Here is a 20,397-nt window from a genome sequence, read left to right as displayed (position 1 = left end):
AAATAAATGCTCTTACCGAATTTATCATCAAACTCATTTACCCTTAGTCCTGAAATACTCGCAGTATCACCGTTCTTTGTGTTTAAATTTGACTAGAAAACCTAAAAAAGTCTTTTTAAAGCGTAAATAATTAAAACTATTTAAAAATATTATACATTAAAAAAATTATTTTGGCCGAAAAGGAAAGTAACTTTAATATATTGTACAAATTAGATAATTTTATTTAAATGCATTTAAAAGATCCTTCTGTATACTAAGTGACTAAGAAAATATTTATATAACTATGTAGTTACTGACTAAGACACTGAGATATTTTTATCAAGTGCTTCACGATTCGTTAAGGCGTCTTGAAATAGTCGTTGTAGTATTTATAATAGTTCTGAATGTAAGCAGGTGGACCATATATCTTGAAATCGCTTTTGATTAAGTCTGTGATGAGGAAACTTAGGTTCGGGCACTGCTGGGCCAAATCTTCGGGGGAAAAGGGAACTGGTCCGAGGATTGTTATGTGGATGAGTTTTAGGGATGGCAACCTGTTGAGTATTTGGGGTTGCAGATACGAATCGCCCGTCTGATTGTTCACATGGAGCAGAGCGAGGGCCTTTAACTTATCTGCCGATTCCAAGAGCTGCGCTATCTGATAATCTCGCACATCGCAGTGACGCATGTCCAAAAAGAACAAAGATGGAACCACCTTACCCACGGCTTCTATCATATTAAAAGACCACTTGGCATGGTCCAACTTTAAAGCCTTCAATCGGCGAGTCTCAGAGGCTCCTTGGCATAAAGGATTCAGGTATCGGAGGACATCTTCGTCCTTGGTGGAGTAGCCCACATTGATGTGCAGACTGTTCAGATGGTGACCCAGCTTGGACAAAAGTTCTTCGTTGAAGACTGGAGGTTGTCTCATGCTGAACTTGAAATCCCTAAATCGGTGGAGTTGCCTTTCGATGGCCACGTTGAAACATTCAATTTCATTATAGAGCTGCAGTAGTTCATCTAATCTTAGGTAGCTAAATATAATATCCAGACAATCGTCGTTCAGTTGCAGCAAGTCCATTTTTAACTAAAAAAAATACAATAAAACAGTCATCTTTAATGAATACAGGTTTATTAATTACTTTTATTTTTACAGACACAACCCTTCAAGATCACGTTTTGTTAGCTTCTAAACTTTAGAACCTAAAGCAATCTTTATGTTGCCTATTAAGATAATTAAATTTGTTACAGGTTTCACTGCATAAACAACCGAACGGTAGGATCGATTTATAACAAACGAAAGGAAGCGAATAAAATACATATTTCAAGTTTTTATAATAAAATGTATTCAACGATTTCATCCCCTAAAATCCTTCATACTCTATAGGTATTCAAGCCTGAAGGTCACTTGTAAGCTTCTGCAGCGTTTTGGTAAATCATTAATTAATCTTAAGTCCTTTTTCAAATTCTATCTCTAAATTTTGTAAGCTTGGCAAAATATTTTCCTTATACATATTTCTTAACATTTTTGAGAGTAAATTATTCTATATAGGGGTGAATTCAGCCAGAGTTTCGGCAATAGAGCTATCCCGAAAGCGTCCGATTCTAAGAGCGTAGGAAATGGCGTGGGCTACGTAGCTCTGTTCGTGGACCCCGTGGAACAGATAGGACATGGCGCCCTCTGCGTGAATCGTAACATCCGATCCGCCGTGTAGATTTTCGTCCGTATTTATAGCTGCCTGCTGGGTATATTCCCAATCGGATATATTGTCACCCGTTGGATCCCTGCGGTTCTGAGTGTTGGGATCCACTTGAAATCCTTGATAGCTGGTGCCATACGTCAGCGTGGTGTAGGGCGTCTGTTCTGTCTTTGAATTGCCCGCCAAGCCCAATATACTGGCCCCTCGATCCGGATGTCCGTTAATGGTCAGGCTATGCGAGTGATCAGCGGTCACAATAACCAGCGTTTCGTCCAGACGATCAGTGGATTTCAGAAAGGAAAGCGTAGACTCAACGGCCTTATTTAGTTCCAGGACCTCATTAAGTGCCTTTCGAGCATTTCCCCGATGGTGGGCTTGATCGATTAGGCCAGCTTCCACTACCAGCAAAAATCCTTTATCACTGTTTCCCAGAACCTCGAGCGCTTTTTGGGTCATATTGGACAGGGATGGCATGCCGTTTTCGCTTTGATCTCGCTCGTGGTCGTACATCAAATGTCCATTGGCGAATATTCCCAGCACATAGTCAACATTCTGACCATCGAGATCCCATAGCTCGCGATTATTTTGGACTATGGCATGGGACACACCCTCATCCTCTTTCTTAAGCCTCCAATCCCGGATGAGATTCCGTCCGTCCTTTGATGAACTGGCCCAAGTGTCCAGAGGATCCGCTGGTGAATCGGTGACATTTGACAGGAGCATCTGGCGACCACCTCCCATGATTACATTGATTCTCTGACCCGTGGGCTGTTCGATCAGCTGGCGGGCTATATCCATACAACCCTGATCCCGAGCCTCTGCTGACATTCCCGTTTCGCATTCCCAACGACGATCGGGCACGTGGGCATAGAGGGCAGCCGGAGTGGCATGAGTTACCCGGGTGGTGGTTACGAATCCCGTGCGCATTCCGTCCACCTGAGCCCACTTAAGGATCGTCTGAACATGGTGATCTTCCTGCAGCGAGGCGGAACAGTTTCCCAGTGGCACATTCGAGTCCACTCCTCCAGTTTCGTAGTTCACCTTGACTCCCCCAAAAAGAGCCGTGGCTGTGGAGAAAGAATCGGGAACCTGCTTGTCGGCGCAATAGGTCTTCAACAGTCCCATTTCCGGAAACTGCTCCCAACTGAGGAGTCCCTCCTCCTTGAATCCGTAAATTCGAGCTGCTGTCACTGTATTTGGTCCCATTCCATCGCCCACGAATAAAATCACGTTCTTGGCTCGACGACGATTGAATTCCCTGGAAACGGCCTTCTTGAGCTCATCTATTCCTTGATCGTACCACTCCTGTTGCTCCTTGGGTAGCTGTACGGGCCAATAGGTCACCGTTTCCATGTCGCCCACATCGCCGGACATACCATAGTGAACGACAAAGCCAATACACATGGCTGTTATCAGGAGGGCCGAGAAAACAATAGATATGATAAAGAGTCTGGATCTAAACCATTTCGAGTGTTGAACAGGACTGTTTCTGGAGTCCGCATTTCCCTGGGAACTACCGATCTCGACATTATCCTTTGGGTCCACCAAATTATTCAGCTGCACCTCCGTCATGTCAGAATCGCTCAGTTTTCGAAACTTTGTGCTTTTTATCGGCGCCTCACTTCTTTTTTCCATTTCTCATTCACGTCTAGATCGGCCTAATCTTTATATAGACTGAAATGCGAGATATATTGCAGATTGTTAACTAATCATTGTTTACCACAGATAAAAGGCAATTTATAGACAGAAAGAAGTAACGCAATGGTATTTTTCAGTTGCTTTTAAATAGTACGCTTCTTGGAGACTTTTAAACCTGTGATTAATGAAAGTCTTACTAATTAGAAAGCATGCCAATACCATAATATAAGTATGTAACTGTGTTCAAAATTATAGTGCTACTAACATGTTTTTAAAAATTTAAAACAAAAATATTAATAATTTGTTTTAAGGTAATTCGAAATATTTTATTACGATTTTAAGAATATAATATTATAATCATATACCAAAAACATTTGTGAATTTTACTTGTGATCACTACTATTATTTTGAACATAGCTGTAATTATTTTTTTCTCCACAGAACACAAAGTCTTATAACTTTACATTTTAGAAAGCCTATTCCACCTCCAAGCTGGTATATTTTTTAACCCATTAAGTGTTATCTACAATTATTTTATAAGTATTTTAATTAAGTTTACCACTTGTTTCTATTGGCGACGCTGCGATAGTTCCAACGATTCCGATAGACCGCTATCGATAGGCAATCAGCTGTTTTGGCTCTCTCGCGTTGCCCAACTGAGCGGGTGTGTGTGTTTGTGTTTTTGCCTGTGTACGTGTACGTGCTCCAATGTTTTTTTTTGTATTGTTTATGACCGCCGCTCCAAAATTAAAGTGATTCATATATAAAACTCGTCTCCAACTCGCGGCGAAATCCACCGATACTCGCCATTCGGCCGCTGGCAACAGCTTAAAATTAGTCGCGATTCCAACTCCGCGGTTTTCGAGTCGCGAGTGAAACAAGAAACCAATACGAAATTGTTGGCTTGGATTTGTCGCTCCTCGCTTCCAATCAGCATCAATTAAAAACGCGTGTGCCTGTGCCAAATAAATCCGGAAAACTGAGCATTCCAATTGGAGAAGAGCGGAGAACACAGACCAACACACAGAGCTGAGCAAAAACAACTAAACGCGATGGATGATTTGGGTAAGTCGGTACACTTTTCCTCAGCGAAAGGAAAACAGAGACTTCCTAAAGTTGAAGAATTCCACAGCATGAAAACTGTGACGTAGGCAAAAGCCACAAAGATAAAGCTGCGACTTCAAGGTCAGTCGTTAATTGGAGTTAATTGGTATGCCGCGGGGTGTTCTCACATTGTCCGCCAGGTGGCGACACCGAAAGTCGGAAATCTCACGGATGAATAATTTTCGTTTACAGTGAAGAGCGGCTAAGATAACCTTCTTGTTTGTTTACTGACTTGTTATTCACCTCTGATTCTGGTATTTATATGAATCAATTTCCTGTTTACATAAGGGCATCACAGTGATATTAAAGAAATATTTATGAGTCAAAAATATTGAAAGGATTTACTCAATATCATTTTAAAGTTAACAAAAATAAACTTTAATCCACTTTAGGTCGATATAAAAGCAATAAAGGTTTTATGATATGAGTGTACAAAGGGATATAGAAGATATAGAAAAATGTTGGATGAGGAACAAAAATAAAAAATGTGTAAAAATTATAAATGCAGCAATGTTGTTTTTCGGTTAATATTTACTGTATTTCGAAATTCTTATCGTTAGCATACAGAGCATTAATCACGATTAAAAATGGTTGTGTTACGTGCCGTACAAATTCTGGATGATGAATTCCCAAGTGCACGTCTTATCTCTAAGTCCGTACATTTGTATAAAGGAATATTTCCCGTGCCTCTCACACATTATAACAAACTTCTGCTAACCCGATTTTGGCATTCCTTGCAATTTTATGATTTATCCGAATACCTGGAAATCGAACATAAAAACATCGAGGCCCCCACTTCCAGTGTGAGATCATTCACAATGCAAAGAGGGTGTGGTTTTTTTTAGCTCCAAGTTCGAAACCCTTGGACTTTAGTGAATGATTTGATCTGAGAGAGCGAGCTGTTTCGCCGGAAAGCTTTATTTGTTTTCTTTTGCTGCCTCACAGCGCTCTTTTAGTCACCATCAGCAAAATAAAAGTGTATATGTCGTCTACTTTATTTTCTTTATGACACAATTCTTCGCTGTTTACAGTCTCTCTGCGTGTTCTTCAGAATGTCTTTCGATAAAGTAAGAAAAAAGATGAAGAAATTCTCGCTCATGGAAGTGCAGCCAACTCTCCATGTGGATATGTGTGTAATCTTGTTGTTCTTTTTTTCTGCCCAGACATTCTTCAGAAATGACTAAAGGCCAGGTCACAAACACTCTCGAAACATTCCAGCTGACTGACACTCCACCTACGCACAGTGGTCTTATATCCTTGAAAATTTAATTACGAGGGATTTGCCATTACTATCCCTTATTATCAGCTTTTATCTACTAACGGACTGTGGAAGTCGAATATTTTCTGAACCTTTAAAGGTATTTTTTATCCGCAACTCAATTGCCTAGCCCAACAAGTTTTACTCTACATAATTGTCAATGGGTTCGCACAGGAAGTTGGGGCTTGATCTTCATCTTCATCTCGATCTTCATCACCGCTGCAATTGCATCAATTGTGCTTTACAGCCATTAGTGAGTGTGCGCCCACTTCATCGCCCACTCGACACGCAACGTCTTCTGTTCGTGTTGCGTGTGCACACTGTAACAGCAGTGACGAGATGATCGGTCGAGATCGGTTAGGTCTGGGCCTTGGGGTCGACGGCGTCTTTCACCGAGGGTAATACTTCAACTGCAGATCAATGCAATAGTGGTTGGGAAAGAGGCGTGCACAGTGGCACGAAGGGTTTACCATTCGTAGTTAAACTTTTCCCAACAAATGTATATAATTGTTTGAAGTTATACCTGAATAACAACCATTGAATAAGCATTGAAATTATTTAAATAAGATATTGTGAGAAATACAAAACATCTTTAAAAGTTATTTACTTCCTGCATATTTGAAGTTTGCAGTGCAAACAATATGTTTATAAAGCTGTGGTATACTAGCAGTACGTTGAAAATTCCCATGTGTAACTGAGAATAGTTGTTTGAATTTCCTGAACTTTCTCATCAAGCTTTAAAAATTCAATATACTCATTGTTTACAATTTCTGTTTTTCTAAAGACAGAGATCAGTTAATAACGTCATTAAAGGAATTTTGTTTCAACATTTAAATAACATTAACATTAAGTAATCTATAAAGTTTCTTATGTATGTACATCTATATATATCTATATATATTTTACACGACATAGCGGTTATGTTATTTCTGTGGCACCATGTATAAATGATTTGTGGGTTTTATAATGTAAGTACATTGTCAATTTGTAAGAAACGTATAAAAACATATATTGATTTTATTTGTTTTTCACTCACGTTTTGTGTTTTTGTTGACAATAGAAAAGGTCGTTTTTATTGGCAACTGGCCCACTGTTCGCTCACCCAAAGGAAAGCTCCAAACGGGCGACAATAATTTTGTCCGCTCTGGTTCGCTTTTCTTGTTCCTCCCACTTGCGGTCGAAATGCTCCGCCACAGGCTGCAATGCAAAATGAAAAGCCACTCCAAAAGCGAATGAAAAGCGACTTTATAGCGAAAACGGTTCCTGCTCTTACTCTCTTCATTAAATGGCTCTCTTGGCACTCAGAAAAATTAACCTAACCAGAATTTGCAAAGGCTCTATTATGAAATTTATATCGGTTTACATAAAAATAAAGAATCTAAAAAGTTTTTTTTTTGTAATTAAGTAACTAATTTCTTTCACGCCAAGAGAAATATTCAAGTATAGTGTTCTTGAATTGAGAATATTTTTTCTTAAAAATCGTGTAAGTACATTTTGGCATCAGTGCTCTCAATATTAGAACGAAATGGTGAGATAAAAATTAAATTAGGTTTATTAAAAAAGGGTTTTAAGAAGGGGTTTTAATAAGTTTAAACTACTGACTGGATTAATAGTTTAGTTGTTAAGATATACATTGTAAGTAACGCCAATTCAACTTGATTCAAGCACAATGAAATCATTTTCAACTTCAAAAATTTCGTTATAATTTTAAGCACATTTTCAGACCATATGAAAACGTTGGAATTCTCTCTGTGTATGTGATAATAAAGTGAAAGCTCTTCCACATTATTATTGATTTATTATTGATTATTGGTGTCCCTTTGGAAATACCTCTCTTGAGAGATCTATACTACTATAATTACACATCTATTATTTTATGTAAAATATATATATTTTTTTAAAGTAATATGAAATATTTTAATAGAAATACACATTATAGTAATTTTTCCGAGTGCAGTTTGTTTACCTGCTCTCAAACACTGGGGCTCTCCGAGTCTCCCGCTCTCTACGAGCGACTACGAGAGTCAGAGAGCTCTTCTAATGGAGCCCGAGCATTTGGGGCATTTCAGTCGATTGCGACGCTCTTACTGAAACGCGAGCGCAGCGCGTGTGCTTTATAGGGGTCTCTCGGTTTTCGGTCTCCCAGCTGAGTCCTACGATCTCTAGGAATAATAAATAAAATATGTGACAACACACTGCCAAAATGCAGGCTAAAGTGCACAGATAACACGATTAAAAATAAAACAAACAAAGCCAAACCAAAACAAAGGCAATCAATCAAGTGATCGGCGGTAAACTAAAGCGGGAAAAAGTTGATGAAAAATCATTGGAACTGTGTTAGTGATATTGCGGCAGGTTGGAGCGTGGGAAATTGTTTACTGCGAGTGTAAGGAAAATCTGCTGTAAAAAAGTTGACAAACATCAAGAGATAGTATAAGACTGATATACGCGATATAACAGGAATGCCAGTAGCAGCTAGATAAAAATAAAAAAATAATCTTTGCCAAGATTAATGGTTTCGTGTCACTCGCCTTAAGATTCTATTAAATCTTGGCAAATCTTTTCGGCAAGTGGTTCGAAAAACATTTCAATTTCATTAGCATTCCCACTAATTATGGAACTAATTATCAACGGACAAGACATTCAAATATATGACTTATTTGCCTAGATCTGGCAGAGCATAGAATTTTGGTTAGCCCCATTAATTTTCGCCTCGGCGCCCCAAACGGATTAAAATGGTGGGCGATGAGATGAAAATTCATTTGGTATTTTTTTTCTGGACCAAAATGCTGAAAATAACATAACAGTAACAACGAACAACAAAACCAATTAAAATGTGCCCACTTAATCTATTAAAATTATGACATTTTTCACATATTTCAAGCACTCGAAGCCAAGTGCATTTATAATGGGGGGGACTTCCGTCCCCTTCCCCATAAAAGTAACCCGAGTTACGACAGCAAATGGAAATGCTGGAAAATGATGTAAACTCGGCTGACACAGTGCACACAAATAAACATTTTGTTGTGAGTTCTGCACTTACGAGAATCGCTTTCGTTTTCGTTTTTCTCCCCAATATCTTTTTATCTGAAAGATACGCTCAGTTGATGCCATTGGTTTACTGCCAGACAGCTGCTGTCTTTGTCTTTCACGATCCAATATGAAACCACAAACTATCCACAGATCACTGATCTCTGGATTATTTCCCGTAATTCCTCTTTTTTTGAGTTTCATTTGTCAATTCAAAGCCCGTTTTAGTCCCAGCTACTTAGCACCTCCAGATTCTCACTCTCAGTATTCGTAGTGCAATGAGTTCATCGCCAGGTTCTGTTTGACTTTTGATTGTTCAACAGTCCCCCTATATTGCTCCCCCTGTTCCTAGTATTAAAAAAATAGATTCTTATCTCCCAGTCATCAAATTTCAATTAGAGTGTGTTGTTTCGATTGCTTGAGAAAGATGAGTGGCAAACTGAGACCTGAAATAAATGTTTTTTCCAACAGATAGAATTCGGAAATAATTTTTTGTTCCCAGCGAGTTTATTTGTAATTAAATGCCTGACATTTTGAAATTAAAGGGAATCTTTAAAGGGATAGAAAGCTTGTTTAATACAATGTTAAACTAATATAAACCTCCAAACAAATCTTTGAAGTATTAAAATTTAATCTAAAGCTATGGAGCAATGTACAAGTTTACAATTTCCAGTGTCGCTTATATTTCAGATTAATTGACAATCAAATGCTTTAAAATATTCTTTACAAATAGAGCCAATTAAACTTTTATTGAACCAATTGAAAGATTTCGATCTTTAATTCCAGAAAAGTCTTTAATCTACTCAGCGGTAATTTGATCATCGTGTGGGCCTCTATTCAGTAGACCCTTTATCTTATCAAGACACCAACGACCACAAAAGTCAGTAGCCGATATTTCTTCGCTTTTTTTCCCGCCCTTTCACAGTAGTGGTATCTGAAAAATACATTTTACAGCGGCATAAATTGGCCAAGTTTATCGTAAGACCTGGCCAAAGGCCACTAACCGGGAAAGAGATCGCCCATTGCGATCAATATCACCCACATGAATTTTCCCTGGGCTTTATTTTCTGGGCACGCATTGCTTTTTCACCTTAGCGCCTTCAGCAAGGTCAACACTCGCATTCACACACATTTTATCTACTTACTAATAAAATATTTATATTGAGATCGTGGCGATCAGCCGACGGTCGATCGCTTGGAATTTCCTGCGAAAGAAACGAAATCGTGCCTTTGACTTTTAAATATAGAAGGAAGACGGGGCCGAAAACAATTACCCACAATTTCTGCCCCGACGTCATCCTAAATAGACTGAGTAATGCCTCAGGTGTATTGGAAAATGGTCTTGCTTTGGCAAAGATCTGGAAGGAAAGTGAGATTTTATTTTTTCTCGGCTTCTATTTTTTGGCAACGCGCTGCGGAAATCTCTCGCTGTATTTTCAATTAATTTCCCCCATTTTTCGTAGTTTAGTTCTCCCTTCAGTAGACGACGAAAAGTCGCCTTTGATTTGCTAGAAATGTTTTTTTTTTCTGTTTTTTCTTTCTTTTGGATATATTTAGATGGCGATCATGGTGTTGACGTAATTTGGCAACCTTGATTCCCCGTTCCCTAACCGATTTTAGTATTTTTGGTCCGCTTCGCTTTGTTTAGTCGGTGAATTTATGTTTATTGTTTTTTACCTTCTTTCAATGTGTCGTTATTTGTTTGAAACAAATGTAAAATGTGGCCTGCACGTTCATTTTGGTATTTTTATGATTCCATAAATCTGTCTTTATAGATCTTTTTGGCTCAACTAAATCTACAGACCATCGTAAATTTTGTTAGTTGCATAGATCATCTATTGGGATTCACCCACACACTATGGATTAGGGAGTCTGAGTAAATGTTTCAGATATTACGTCTTTTCCGCTTCTTGGTGGCCGCTGATCTAATTTATCGATCTTTTTGATGGCTTTTGATCTTTAGATCACATAAATTAAGAGATAGCTTCAGTGATTACTCTTTATGGTCCGATCTCCGTGTTCACGTAGTTTTAAAGATCACTATAAAAGTAGGCATGAACTCTGTTATAATTATTTTATTTCATTCTTATTTCATTTGCTTAGTAATCTTTATATTACGAAATTTTGGTTTAAGGAAACAAAACTCTGATGTATTTACATTTTAAAATTTCAAGAATGATATATTGACGAATTTTGTTTTTTTTCGACCACATCTATTAATATGCTTCCCAAAGATTGCATCATACACCTATGATCACAGATCTTTCACTCTTCACGGTATCCCTTTAATCTTTTAATGCCGTATTTTGTCAGTCTCAGTCAATTAATAGCAAATTTCGAATGCACAAAGCACTCCCCAGACAACAATTTCCATCATCAAATCACTTGGACTTCCACTGGGGGCAGGGAACTAGTTTTTTTTTATATTTTGTTTGTGGACTGGGGCAAAGCTCTGATAGACAGGCAAAGACAACGACAACATCGACAACGACAACTACAATATCCACTCTGACAGGCTAACTCAACGCAAGCAAAAACAACAAATCCGTCGTCGAGCCCCGAAAGGCCAAAAATAAAAATGCGCTTATAAATAATTCAAATGAAACTTTTTTTTTGCCGGTCGCAGTGCAACAACATCAGTAAAACCTGAAGATTTTGAGAACACAAAATGTCACTAAACAGTTCCTTGATTAATCAGTAACGTTTCAATCAAATCAGTGAGTAAAACAAGTGAATCTCGTTGGAAACCATGGATAGAACAATGTACGGAAAGATCGATCCGGGTGCGCGTCAACCTTATCGCACAGTTCGGAGCAAGGGTATCCTGCCAGGATGTAAGTATTCCTAAGGGAAAATATGCAGTGTGTTCTCAAACATTACAGTTAAATAAATTTGATTATGATGATAGACTTTTAAAGTGCATTGTTTGGTTTTGTAAAATAAATATGATAACATATGTAGGACCAACATTTTTGTCCAAATTTAAATATGTTTACCAGTTGTGACTAGCGCAGTAATTTATAAGTTTTAGAACTTTTAGCGTTAGAAAGTCTAAACAGTAAATAATAATAATAATAACATGTTTCTGGAAATTGATTGCTAAAAACCTACTGGAAAGTAGTCAATCAACGAGATTGGCAATCAGTAACAAACTGATAAAAATGTAAACCCTGGGATAGTGGTATAAGTAGTGTAAGTTGTCACTTTGACAAATATTGGTGCTACTATCAATAAAAACTTAATATTGTAAATCCCTGAACATGGTCACCTTTTCTTATAAAAAAAAATTGTTAAACAGATTTGTGTTTCCGTTTAAAACGACTTCAAAAAGGTAGAAATAATATGCCTGGTCGGGAATTGATGATACTAGTTTAACTGGCAAATAAAGGCGATCAACCTTCTGCAGGATAGATCGTTCATTCGGAACTGGGAACTTGTCGATGGCCAGAGCTCAACACACCGATCGTCGCCATCGCTGTTGTCCGGCTGTCCGGCGGACCAATTTAGAAATGGGGCCTCAAGACCAGTAGCCTCCGATACGTATACGCCCCGAACTCCAAGATCATTGATGAATAGCCAGTATCTGTAGGCTGGGTGGAGGAAAGGTCTAAGGAGTTCTAGTTCCTCCTGGCTCTCCAGATTCAGTAGGAATCCATCCCTTTGACGGCAACGGTTGGTTGCTTCAAACCAGTTTGATTTGTCCAGAGAAATGTAGTAATCCTTTCCACCAACCATTAGAATACCTAATAAAAACATGTTTTTTTCAGTAATGTATATCATTCAAGGAAAAACTTTGAAAAATCGGGTTTGCTATTTATTTTAGTAATAACTATAGACCTTACTTTGGCGATCCAAGGGGAAGGCCCCCAAAAGTAGAGCATTCCACAAAATCAGACACGGCAGATGTACACTGAACATCTTTCAACAAGTTTCAATTCGCAACTGAGGTAGAACTCAGAATGGCTTCAGTTGAACAGATAAAATGAACAATGCAAAATGATAAAATGAACAGCTGATAAAACCATTCAAAGATATACTTACTATACAAGACCGATAAGTAAAACAAATCTTGGGGAATACCCCTATTAGCTCTCAGATTGGTCAGATTTTTTATTTTTAGAAAAGTTTATTAACAATTTTTTAATTATAGCAAAAAGTAGTGGAATAATTGCCTTGCTAACAGAATTTTTCGGATATCACTCTTCATACCTAATTAACATTTTTTGAATAACCTCTATTTCCAAACAACAATAGATATAGTTTCAGGTTTTGGAGCCTCACAAACATATTTTAAAAAGCTGTTTTCGCGATCTCTGCAGGGACGATCGTTCATTTCCATATTCGCTGAGTTGGGATATATGTAACCGATGTGTATGCAATGCTCTATTCCAGCAGCATTGTCTGGTTGGTTAAGTGCCCACCGATTAATGTTTATTCTTGTAGCACTGGGATACCATTTGTGAGCGCCTTCAGTTCCCAAGTCATTGCCGGATGTCCAGTGCTCGGTGCGTTCTCCCTTGCTTTTTAAATATTCAGTAATGGCATCGAACTCTTGAGCTGTTTCAAAGGAAACCAGATCTGATCCCAACTTGCGGCAGTTCTCGTCGGCGACATGCCAATTAACCCTTTCCTGTCCAAAGTAATAGAACCCTTCATTGATCTCGATGAAGGGACTTGAATTAACGTTTACGTTGTTTGGGTTCCCTTAAAATATTGGATATTGCATAGAATATAATTATATTTCTGTATAAAATGCTCACCATTTAAAATTTTAATGGTGTATTTGTCGTAAGAAACTCCAAGAGCAACGCTCGCGACAAGTAAAAAAACTGCAACTACTTTCATTAACATTTTGCTTTACACTAAATGAATAGGAAGAGTCCAGTATAGTATTTATACCTTTTATTTATCAGAGTAAATAAACCTTCCTGTTTGTCGAAAAGTACCGATTAACGATAATTCTGTTTAAGTTTGATAAACATGTTTACCTTATGCTTTGAGCTACTATGTAAACTAAATAGTATTTAATTTATTTATAGGCACTTGATTGGATGCCTGTAAGTGTAACAATATTGACACACTCATTAAAGTTTATTGTTTTAAAATGTTTTGTTCTTTAGTCGATATAAAGTTATTATCAGGGTAAGAAAGGTAAACTTCAGTTAGAAGCGAAGTTTTTCCAATATTTTTTGACTGCTTTTGATTAACCTCCCACTCGTGTGAACAGTGAATGAAAATGCGGTATTTAAAAAGTATGCAACAAACATTAATTCTGAATACCCCTGAATACCATCTCAAGATTACTTCCACACCACAATGGATATAGTTTCCATCTTGGGAGCTTCGCAGATATATTTAAACAAACTGTTGTCAGCCTCGGAGCAGGGGCGATCGTTCAGTTCGAACTTTTTGGAGTCATTGTATATGTAGCCCAGGTGGATGCAGTGCTCCCTTTGGCCGTAATTATCGGGCTGGTTGAGCGCCCATCTTAGAGAACTTATTCGTTCGCCAGTAGTAAACCATTTGTGGGTTCCCGTTTTGGCCAGATCATTACCGGAAGTCCAGTAGTTTTGGCGCGAATCGTTGGCCATCAAATAGGCGGCAATGACGTCGAACTCCTGGTCTGTTTCGAATGTTACCAATTCAGAATCCAGTTCCCGGCATTTCTCATACGCCTGGTACCAGTTCAAGGACTCCGTTCCAAAAAAGTAGTAGCCTTCGTTGATTTTTACAAAGGGTTCCGCCTTGAGGATAGCACCAACGGCATTGTCTACCATAATATAAACATGATTTACTTTAATTTTCTTTGTCGGTATATTAATATTACCTTCGTTAACTTGTATGGTAAACTTTTCACGGCTCCATGCAATTTTAGCAATGGCCAGTAGAATAAGAAATAGAACCGTAAACTTGAGCATTTCGGTGTTTACTGAATATCGAACTCAGGCACCAAAGGCTTTAAGGTGAGTTAAACCAATCAAATCGGATTAAAATTGCTAATTTTTGCGGCATACATTTTATTCCTTGCTTTTGTTTGTTCTGTGTTGGCCTTCACAAGGTTTGCATTTAAATTTAAGGGTGGAGAATTTGCAAGGGTAATCGGTCTTTGGTAATACGAATAAAAAGAAATTTGGAGTGACAGGCCTATCTTTAAGTTTTTTTCAAAATCTAAAAAAATTTAATATTTAATATCGAAACTCAAAAGGATATCTTTATTAAAGTAATGTTGATAAATTTGGGAATTAAAGAAAACATTTCGATTAAATGGAAAATCGTTTCTCCTCAGTTTAAAAACAAAACGATCATATTTTGGTCAGATTTAAAATTGTAGCCTACTTTTAGGAGAACAATTTACAAAATGAAAAAGTTTCGTAGGATAAGCTGTCTTTTCGGCAGTGATTAACAAAATGTTATAGCCCCGAAAATTTTACATTGGATCTACAAACGACTATTTCAAATCATGAGGCATCATAGGAAATAATCATTAAAGAAAATGTAAACAATTGCAGCACAAACACCCAGGAGATGACGCAATCAAAACTACAGTGTATACAAATGCATAGCATGTAAAGTTTACAAATTTAGCATACTCTTGCCAGCTTTTCTTTGCTTTCGGGAGGCTTGCCCTGCTGTCCATTTAGCCGTACACTGAGAAAAACGTTGATTATTCTTAGTTAGTTTATAAGAACATTTTAACACAACGTATGCCTTCTTAAAATGCATTCTTTGTTTGATATACGATAGTTTTTACCAAATATTTAGCAATTTAAAACCATTATAATTATGTAAAATATGTCGTGACTGTATATTTTTAAAGTGTATTCGGTAAGCGTATTTGTTTACATCTGGTTGGAGTAATGTTAATTGCACACAGACTAACACCTTCGATTGCACTCGCATCGCACTCTCCAGTTGTCAGCACTCGATTTGAATATTCCCCATTCAGTTTGCATTTCGACGTTGTGCAGTCTTCATCGGATTTTGTTTAACAAGTGATCTGAGAGCAAACAGTCAGTCGATTGACATGAAAATCGGTAAGCTCCACAGCCTGTCCAGTTCTGCGGTGTGGGATTCGCTTTACAATCTGTAGACTGGTAGTCGCTGACCTTACTACGCGTTTCATTCATTAGATCATTAGATCATTGTTCCCATTGAGACGGCACCCGATCCAAGTATCGTCGGTGGGCGTCAGTGGTTTCCAAACGAATCGTGTTCTATTTACTACCAGACACGACACTTTGCCAAGAAATACAGACGTATATCCAAGCATAATCCGTTCGGTTAGTTTGGAATTATAATTATATTACCAAAAGGCGTTGACGAAATTGTTTATTAATTTCAGTATAAAAAGATTTATTATTTCATGCATACAACATCCAAAATAAAAATCAAACTGACTACTGTATTTAAAAACTCAAAAGGGATATTTGCATTCATTAATCACAACATTATAAATCAACCAATTCAAAGTCTGATTTACATTTTCGTCTGGTAGTTTTCGTTGTGACAGTATACATCTGTTTGGGTTGGTATTACGCAAGATATTCTAATTGCCGAGGTGATCACCTCAGGGCATCTGAAATCCGATTGATTGATTACATTGGCGGTTGATCTCATAAAGAGGTTTTTACAGATACTAAGGAAGTTGGGGCGGGCCAATAACAAATTGGAATACAACGTTGTTAAGAGCTTATCGATGGAGCAGAACCTGTTTATATGGCTTTGAATTGGCGCAGGTCGGGGCCATCAGAGAATATAAATTTACCTATAAAACGTCCGATGATCCATATACACGATTTTAGTAATCTAAGTTTTCCAATAAATGGCTATAAATGTTTAGAAAATCTGAATAAATTTATACGGAGGGTAAATTTATTGAGGAATCAAACCTTGGGTATCTTATCAAACAAGGCTGATGTATTGCATAATTTCAGTGTAATTAAAAATTAAAAGAACTCATGGGTGTCTCGTTTTTTGATCCATACATATGTATGTAAATAGTATGCTAAGGTCCGAAATCAGCTGAATTTCGGTATTCCAGCGCATCCGTAGATCGCATTGGATTCGTGGAAACACAAAATTTCATTGTGTACATTGTTCACATTCAAATACTCTTTACTAAAAAGATCAATTGCCAAAAAAATTGCATTAAAGCGACACACAACAAGAGGAATAAAACAAAACACTTATTTCTGAACAAAAGTCATACAAATTTGTGACTATATGTTGCTGTTGTTGGTGTACTACTAAATTTAGTTTTCTTTTCAAAGTCAAGTGATTCATTCTTTTAGCGAAAAAAAAAACAAAATGTCAACACACTCGGGAATTGAGTTAAATACAAATGAAAAGGCGGACGTCAGGTGGCGCCACAAACTATGTGACACACTCGCCTACGCAACAACAAATGGCCATAATTACTCAACACCTATGTGTACTCGGAAAAACTTTTTTTTGTAAATTTCAAAGAAAAATTATTTTATATGTGTGGTCTTTTGAAAAAAAACATTAAAATAAGGAACTGCATTATTCAAAATGACAAACAATATTAGTAAGAAAATTGGGTTGAAAAAAAGATATTTCAAATTTTATTTATGATTTTTCGGAAAGTTTTTTTTTTTTTTAATTAAGGCCATTACTTTCTGGTTACATTTGGTTCCCCGGGCTTAATCTACCACACAGTTGACAAATTTGTTTTAAAAGTGTCAATTTATAAAAATTGAGTAAAAGTTTTTTTGCACAAGTATATACCAACATTTCTGTAACTGTTCTTGTTTGAGCTAAAGCTGATTATAAAAATTAAAACAATAAACAAATTTTTGTTTAAAATATCGAATTAAACATACTATTTAATAAAAATATATTTTCGCTAATTTCTAAAAAAATATATATATTGCAAATAATGGTCTGACACTTTTTCTAAAACCTAATTATGAATATAGTATTTAATAAATAAATACTATTTATTATTTTTCTAAGTGCATTAATGCTGCTGCTTCTTGCTACTGTTTGTTGCTTAAACTGTAAATGTTTTGCAACTGAGATCGAGAGTTGCACTCGAAATGGATTTCGATGTTGAGTGAGTGGCTAGCTTTGAGTGTGAGTGGGAGTGCGAGTGTGAGTGTGAGTACGAGTGTGAGTACGAGTGTGAGTGTGACTATGAGTGTGAGTGAGTTGTTGAGTGTTGAGCGCGCGCAGCTTCGACGGCATTTGTTGTCGAGCGTCTTGTTCAGTTGCTTTTAAGATTTTGCCGAGCGAAAATAATTTCTGTGCTGCTGCTGCTGCCTCTCGTATGTGTGAAATCTTTGCGCGGGTGTGTGAGTGTGTGCGGGAATTTAATTAAGGCAGCCGCAATCGATCAGCAATATCAACAAAAAAACCAAAAAAAAAAACCGCAAACAAGCCGCCAAAATGAAAATCGAAAGTGCTCCCAAAACGAGCTAAAAAAAACAAAAACAAAATAAATATGTAACAATGTCAACAGCTACAACAACAACAACCAAACGGGAGAGTGCCAAAGGGAGAGCGGGAAATAACAACAATTCGCGAGTGACTTTACCTGCCTCTCTCGCCCACGCTCTTTCCACCTTCCCTCCCGCTCGCACCTTTACTGCATCCAGTTGTCATTGCAAAATTTCAACAGCTGTCACGTGCAGCTGTCTCCCTTCCGCCCCCTTTCCTTCTCTCTCCCACTGCACTGTAAACCAAGTTTGAGTGCAACTCCGCCTTGGAAAAATAAAAGTCTTTCAGTCAGCTACTGGTTCTTAATTGATTTTAATTGCATTTTTATCAAGCCACATGCTTCTGCCAATTGCATTCTACGAAACTAATGTGTGAAATGTCTTTTTAATGAAATATCCCCTTGTGAAGCAATCAAGTTGGTTATTGAACATATTTTCACACACAGAGGAAAAATACGGGGCCCTCTTTATTCGGCCATCTAGGAAAAAAACTGTTTGTTTACTTAGAAACTTGATCATAAAAAGAATCAGGATTTACTACCATATGATTAATATCCTAGAGATATTTTCAATACTATTCAGTTATTTTGAATTTATACATAGTTATATTCGCAATTTCTAGTAAGATATCTTAAAATAACATAATGATTCGAAATGTTTTTCAGTACATCATAGAATATTCCTTCCCAAAATGTACTTATTTCATAATATTTTCCACCAAGTGTTATTAAAACAAATGACAACCAAAAATCCGGTATTCCAAGTTTGCTTGTGTGTAAATGAGATTTAAAAAATGTATTTCCGTTCCGGCATCATAAATTTAAAAAAGCCGTTCATCTTTTTAGTCGGCTCTTCTTTAGACGTTGACCCAGTGAGGCGTGACGTTCTGATAACCCTGCCCTGTCCTATTTATAGACGATCCCCTTCGCCTGTCTTTCCCAACCGGAGAATTCATGGAAATGGGAGTACAGAGACCCCACATATGGTTCTTCGAATGATTTTACTCGTCAACCACATGTTCGATCTCTCAGTTTGGGACTATTTTTAAAAATATTGCGAAATAATTTGGGTGATTTTCTAGCCCAATAATGCAAAATGTTTTCGAATATAAAATCGAGCATCGCCTCTTGATGATTTTTATACATATGGATTGTTATGAGTTCGCTTGCCAAAACGAATGAATCGCGTCACACCTTATTTTCCTTTATATAACTCAATGTGAGTGGTATAGTTGAGTTTCCACTCGATGTTCGGTTCTAGGCGCTATTTCGCTTTTGGCATTGGCCCAGTTACAGGTGTGCCCATATCCCACACTTCCCCCAGACTTTTGAACTCTCGGGTGAAATGTTCGAATTTTGTTTGATTTATTTTCTAGCCTTATGGCTTAATCGCCGGCTGTCATGTCTTCCTGCTGTTTTAGTGATTATTGTTGTTGTGGGTGGGTCAAATAAATGGCGTTAAGTGCGATTATATGACAGCTGAAGATACAAGACATCCAATAGATACTTTCGGCAAGCCTCAAAGTAACTTTAAGCATACTCAACTTAATGTTGCATGCACAGAAAAAAAACTTATATTCATTTCAAATATATATCTCAACTGCTTATACACCATTTAAAATTTTTGCCAAGGAAAAAAAAGAAATAAATTATGTCTACTTTTATTAATGCAATACAAGATTTAACTCGATTTTCTAAAATAGCAGATTGCGTTTTTCTCTGTGTTGGACTCTGTAATACTACTTATCGTTATTTTTCTCGCTTTTATCATGTTTATTTAGCCAGTTTCCTATTTCCTAACTGAAATATAAGCGAAAAGAATGCAAACAAAATTACTTTGATCAAGTATGTTGTCTATAAGACGAACATTAAATAAACACTAACACACTGGCTGATATTATGGCATCGAGTAGATGCGATATTTCTTGACTTGGTGCGATTTTTAGCCCGTTCGACAAGTTCGTCCCACCTAAACTGAATCAAAAATTGTGTGTAGATGTTAGGTCCCCCGCTCACCGTCTATTTTATATAGGTATATGGATTTCTATATACTCACCCTCATACTCTGTGTTTGGCTAGTTTTGGGCTGCAGTGTGGGTGTCTTTTTGGCCTGACTTTGTTTGGCCCCAAATTGATTGAGTTTTCGGTGCTTTAATTTGGTCAGTTGGCAACTGAATCTTAGGCTTATAAGTTGTTGTTGCTTTGCCGGTAAAAGTATTTAACTGAACTAC

The 20,397-nt window shown here is 37.3% G+C and overlaps 6 protein-coding genes across 13 annotated transcripts in view; 1 reads left to right on the top strand and 5 right to left on the bottom strand.

Annotated features, from left to right (window-relative positions):
- Positions 1–287: 287 nt before the first annotated feature.
- LOC108016924 (uncharacterized) lies at positions 288–6,888 on the bottom strand. Of its 3 annotated transcripts, none has more exons than XM_065864210.2 (2): positions 6,782–6,888; positions 288–1,066 (listed from the first exon to the last, which is right to left on the bottom strand). In XM_065864210.2, exon 2 carries the CDS (start codon positions 1,058–1,060, stop codon positions 338–340), a length of 723 nt encoding a protein of 240 aa, XP_065720282.2. In that variant the 5' UTR covers positions 1,061–1,066; positions 6,782–6,888; the 3' UTR covers positions 288–337. The 3 variants fall into 3 exon arrangements, with proteins under 3 accessions (XP_065720282.2, XP_016939352.3, XP_016939343.3); XM_017083863.4 differs by lacking the exon at positions 6,782–6,888 and adding an exon at positions 3,877–4,012; XM_017083854.4 differs by having other exon boundaries at positions 289–1,066; positions 6,716–6,856.
- Positions 1,095–6,856, bottom strand: Alp12 (Alkaline phosphatase 12). 3 transcript variants are annotated; one of them, XM_017083842.4, is made up of 2 exons: positions 6,716–6,856; positions 1,095–3,353 (listed from the first exon to the last, which is right to left on the bottom strand). In XM_017083842.4, the coding sequence occupies exon 2, from the start codon at positions 3,312–3,314 to the stop codon at positions 1,524–1,526; it is 1,791 nt and encodes a 596-aa protein (XP_016939331.3). In that variant the 5' UTR covers positions 3,315–3,353; positions 6,716–6,856; the 3' UTR covers positions 1,095–1,523. The 3 variants fall into 3 exon arrangements, with proteins under 3 accessions (XP_016939331.3, XP_016939323.3, XP_036668708.3); XM_017083834.4 differs by lacking the exon at positions 6,716–6,856 and adding an exon at positions 3,877–4,017; XM_036812813.3 differs by lacking the exon at positions 6,716–6,856 and adding an exon at positions 3,803–3,927.
- The window catches only part of Pax (paxillin), a 28,853-nt gene continuing 12,629 nt past the window's right edge, over positions 4,174–20,397 (top strand). Inside the window, exon 1 of one of the 4 annotated variants that reach the window (XM_065864192.2) lies at positions 4,174–4,382. In XM_065864192.2, coding sequence (XP_065720264.2) covers positions 4,370–4,382 — 13 coding nt within the window. In that variant the 5' untranslated portion in view covers positions 4,174–4,369. Of the gene's footprint in view, positions 4,383–11,348; positions 11,544–15,718; positions 15,744–17,978; positions 17,997–20,397 lie in introns of those variants that run through there. The other 3 variants (XM_017083786.4, XM_065864196.2, XM_017083777.4) reach the window with 3 other exon arrangements.
- lectin-37Db lies at positions 12,005–12,677 on the bottom strand. The gene is made up of 2 exons (XM_017083898.4): positions 12,552–12,677; positions 12,005–12,452 (listed from the first exon to the last, which is right to left on the bottom strand). The coding sequence occupies exons 1-2, from the start codon at positions 12,625–12,627 to the stop codon at positions 12,076–12,078; spliced, it is 453 nt and encodes a 150-aa protein (XP_016939387.4). The 5' UTR covers positions 12,628–12,677; the 3' UTR covers positions 12,005–12,075.
- On the bottom strand, positions 12,795–13,621 carry LOC108016941 (C-type lectin 37Da-like). The gene is made up of 2 exons (XM_070996571.1): positions 13,470–13,621; positions 12,795–13,413 (listed from the first exon to the last, which is right to left on the bottom strand). The coding sequence occupies exons 1-2, from the start codon at positions 13,558–13,560 to the stop codon at positions 12,944–12,946; spliced, it is 561 nt and encodes a 186-aa protein (XP_070852672.1). The 5' UTR covers positions 13,561–13,621; the 3' UTR covers positions 12,795–12,943.
- On the bottom strand, positions 13,954–14,695 carry Lectin-galC1 (Galactose-specific C-type lectin). The gene is made up of 2 exons (XM_017083886.4): positions 14,537–14,695; positions 13,954–14,479 (listed from the first exon to the last, which is right to left on the bottom strand). The coding sequence occupies exons 1-2, from the start codon at positions 14,625–14,627 to the stop codon at positions 14,010–14,012; spliced, it is 561 nt and encodes a 186-aa protein (XP_016939375.3). The 5' UTR covers positions 14,628–14,695; the 3' UTR covers positions 13,954–14,009.

The sequence above is a fragment of the Drosophila suzukii genome, chromosome 2L (genome assembly GCF_043229965.1).
Source record: "Drosophila suzukii chromosome 2L, CBGP_Dsuzu_IsoJpt1.0, whole genome shotgun sequence".
In the NCBI taxonomy this organism is placed as follows: domain Eukaryota; kingdom Metazoa; phylum Arthropoda; class Insecta; order Diptera; family Drosophilidae; genus Drosophila; species Drosophila suzukii.
Note: the sequence above shows the minus strand (reverse complement) of the source record. Positions and strands in the feature narration are given on the sequence as shown.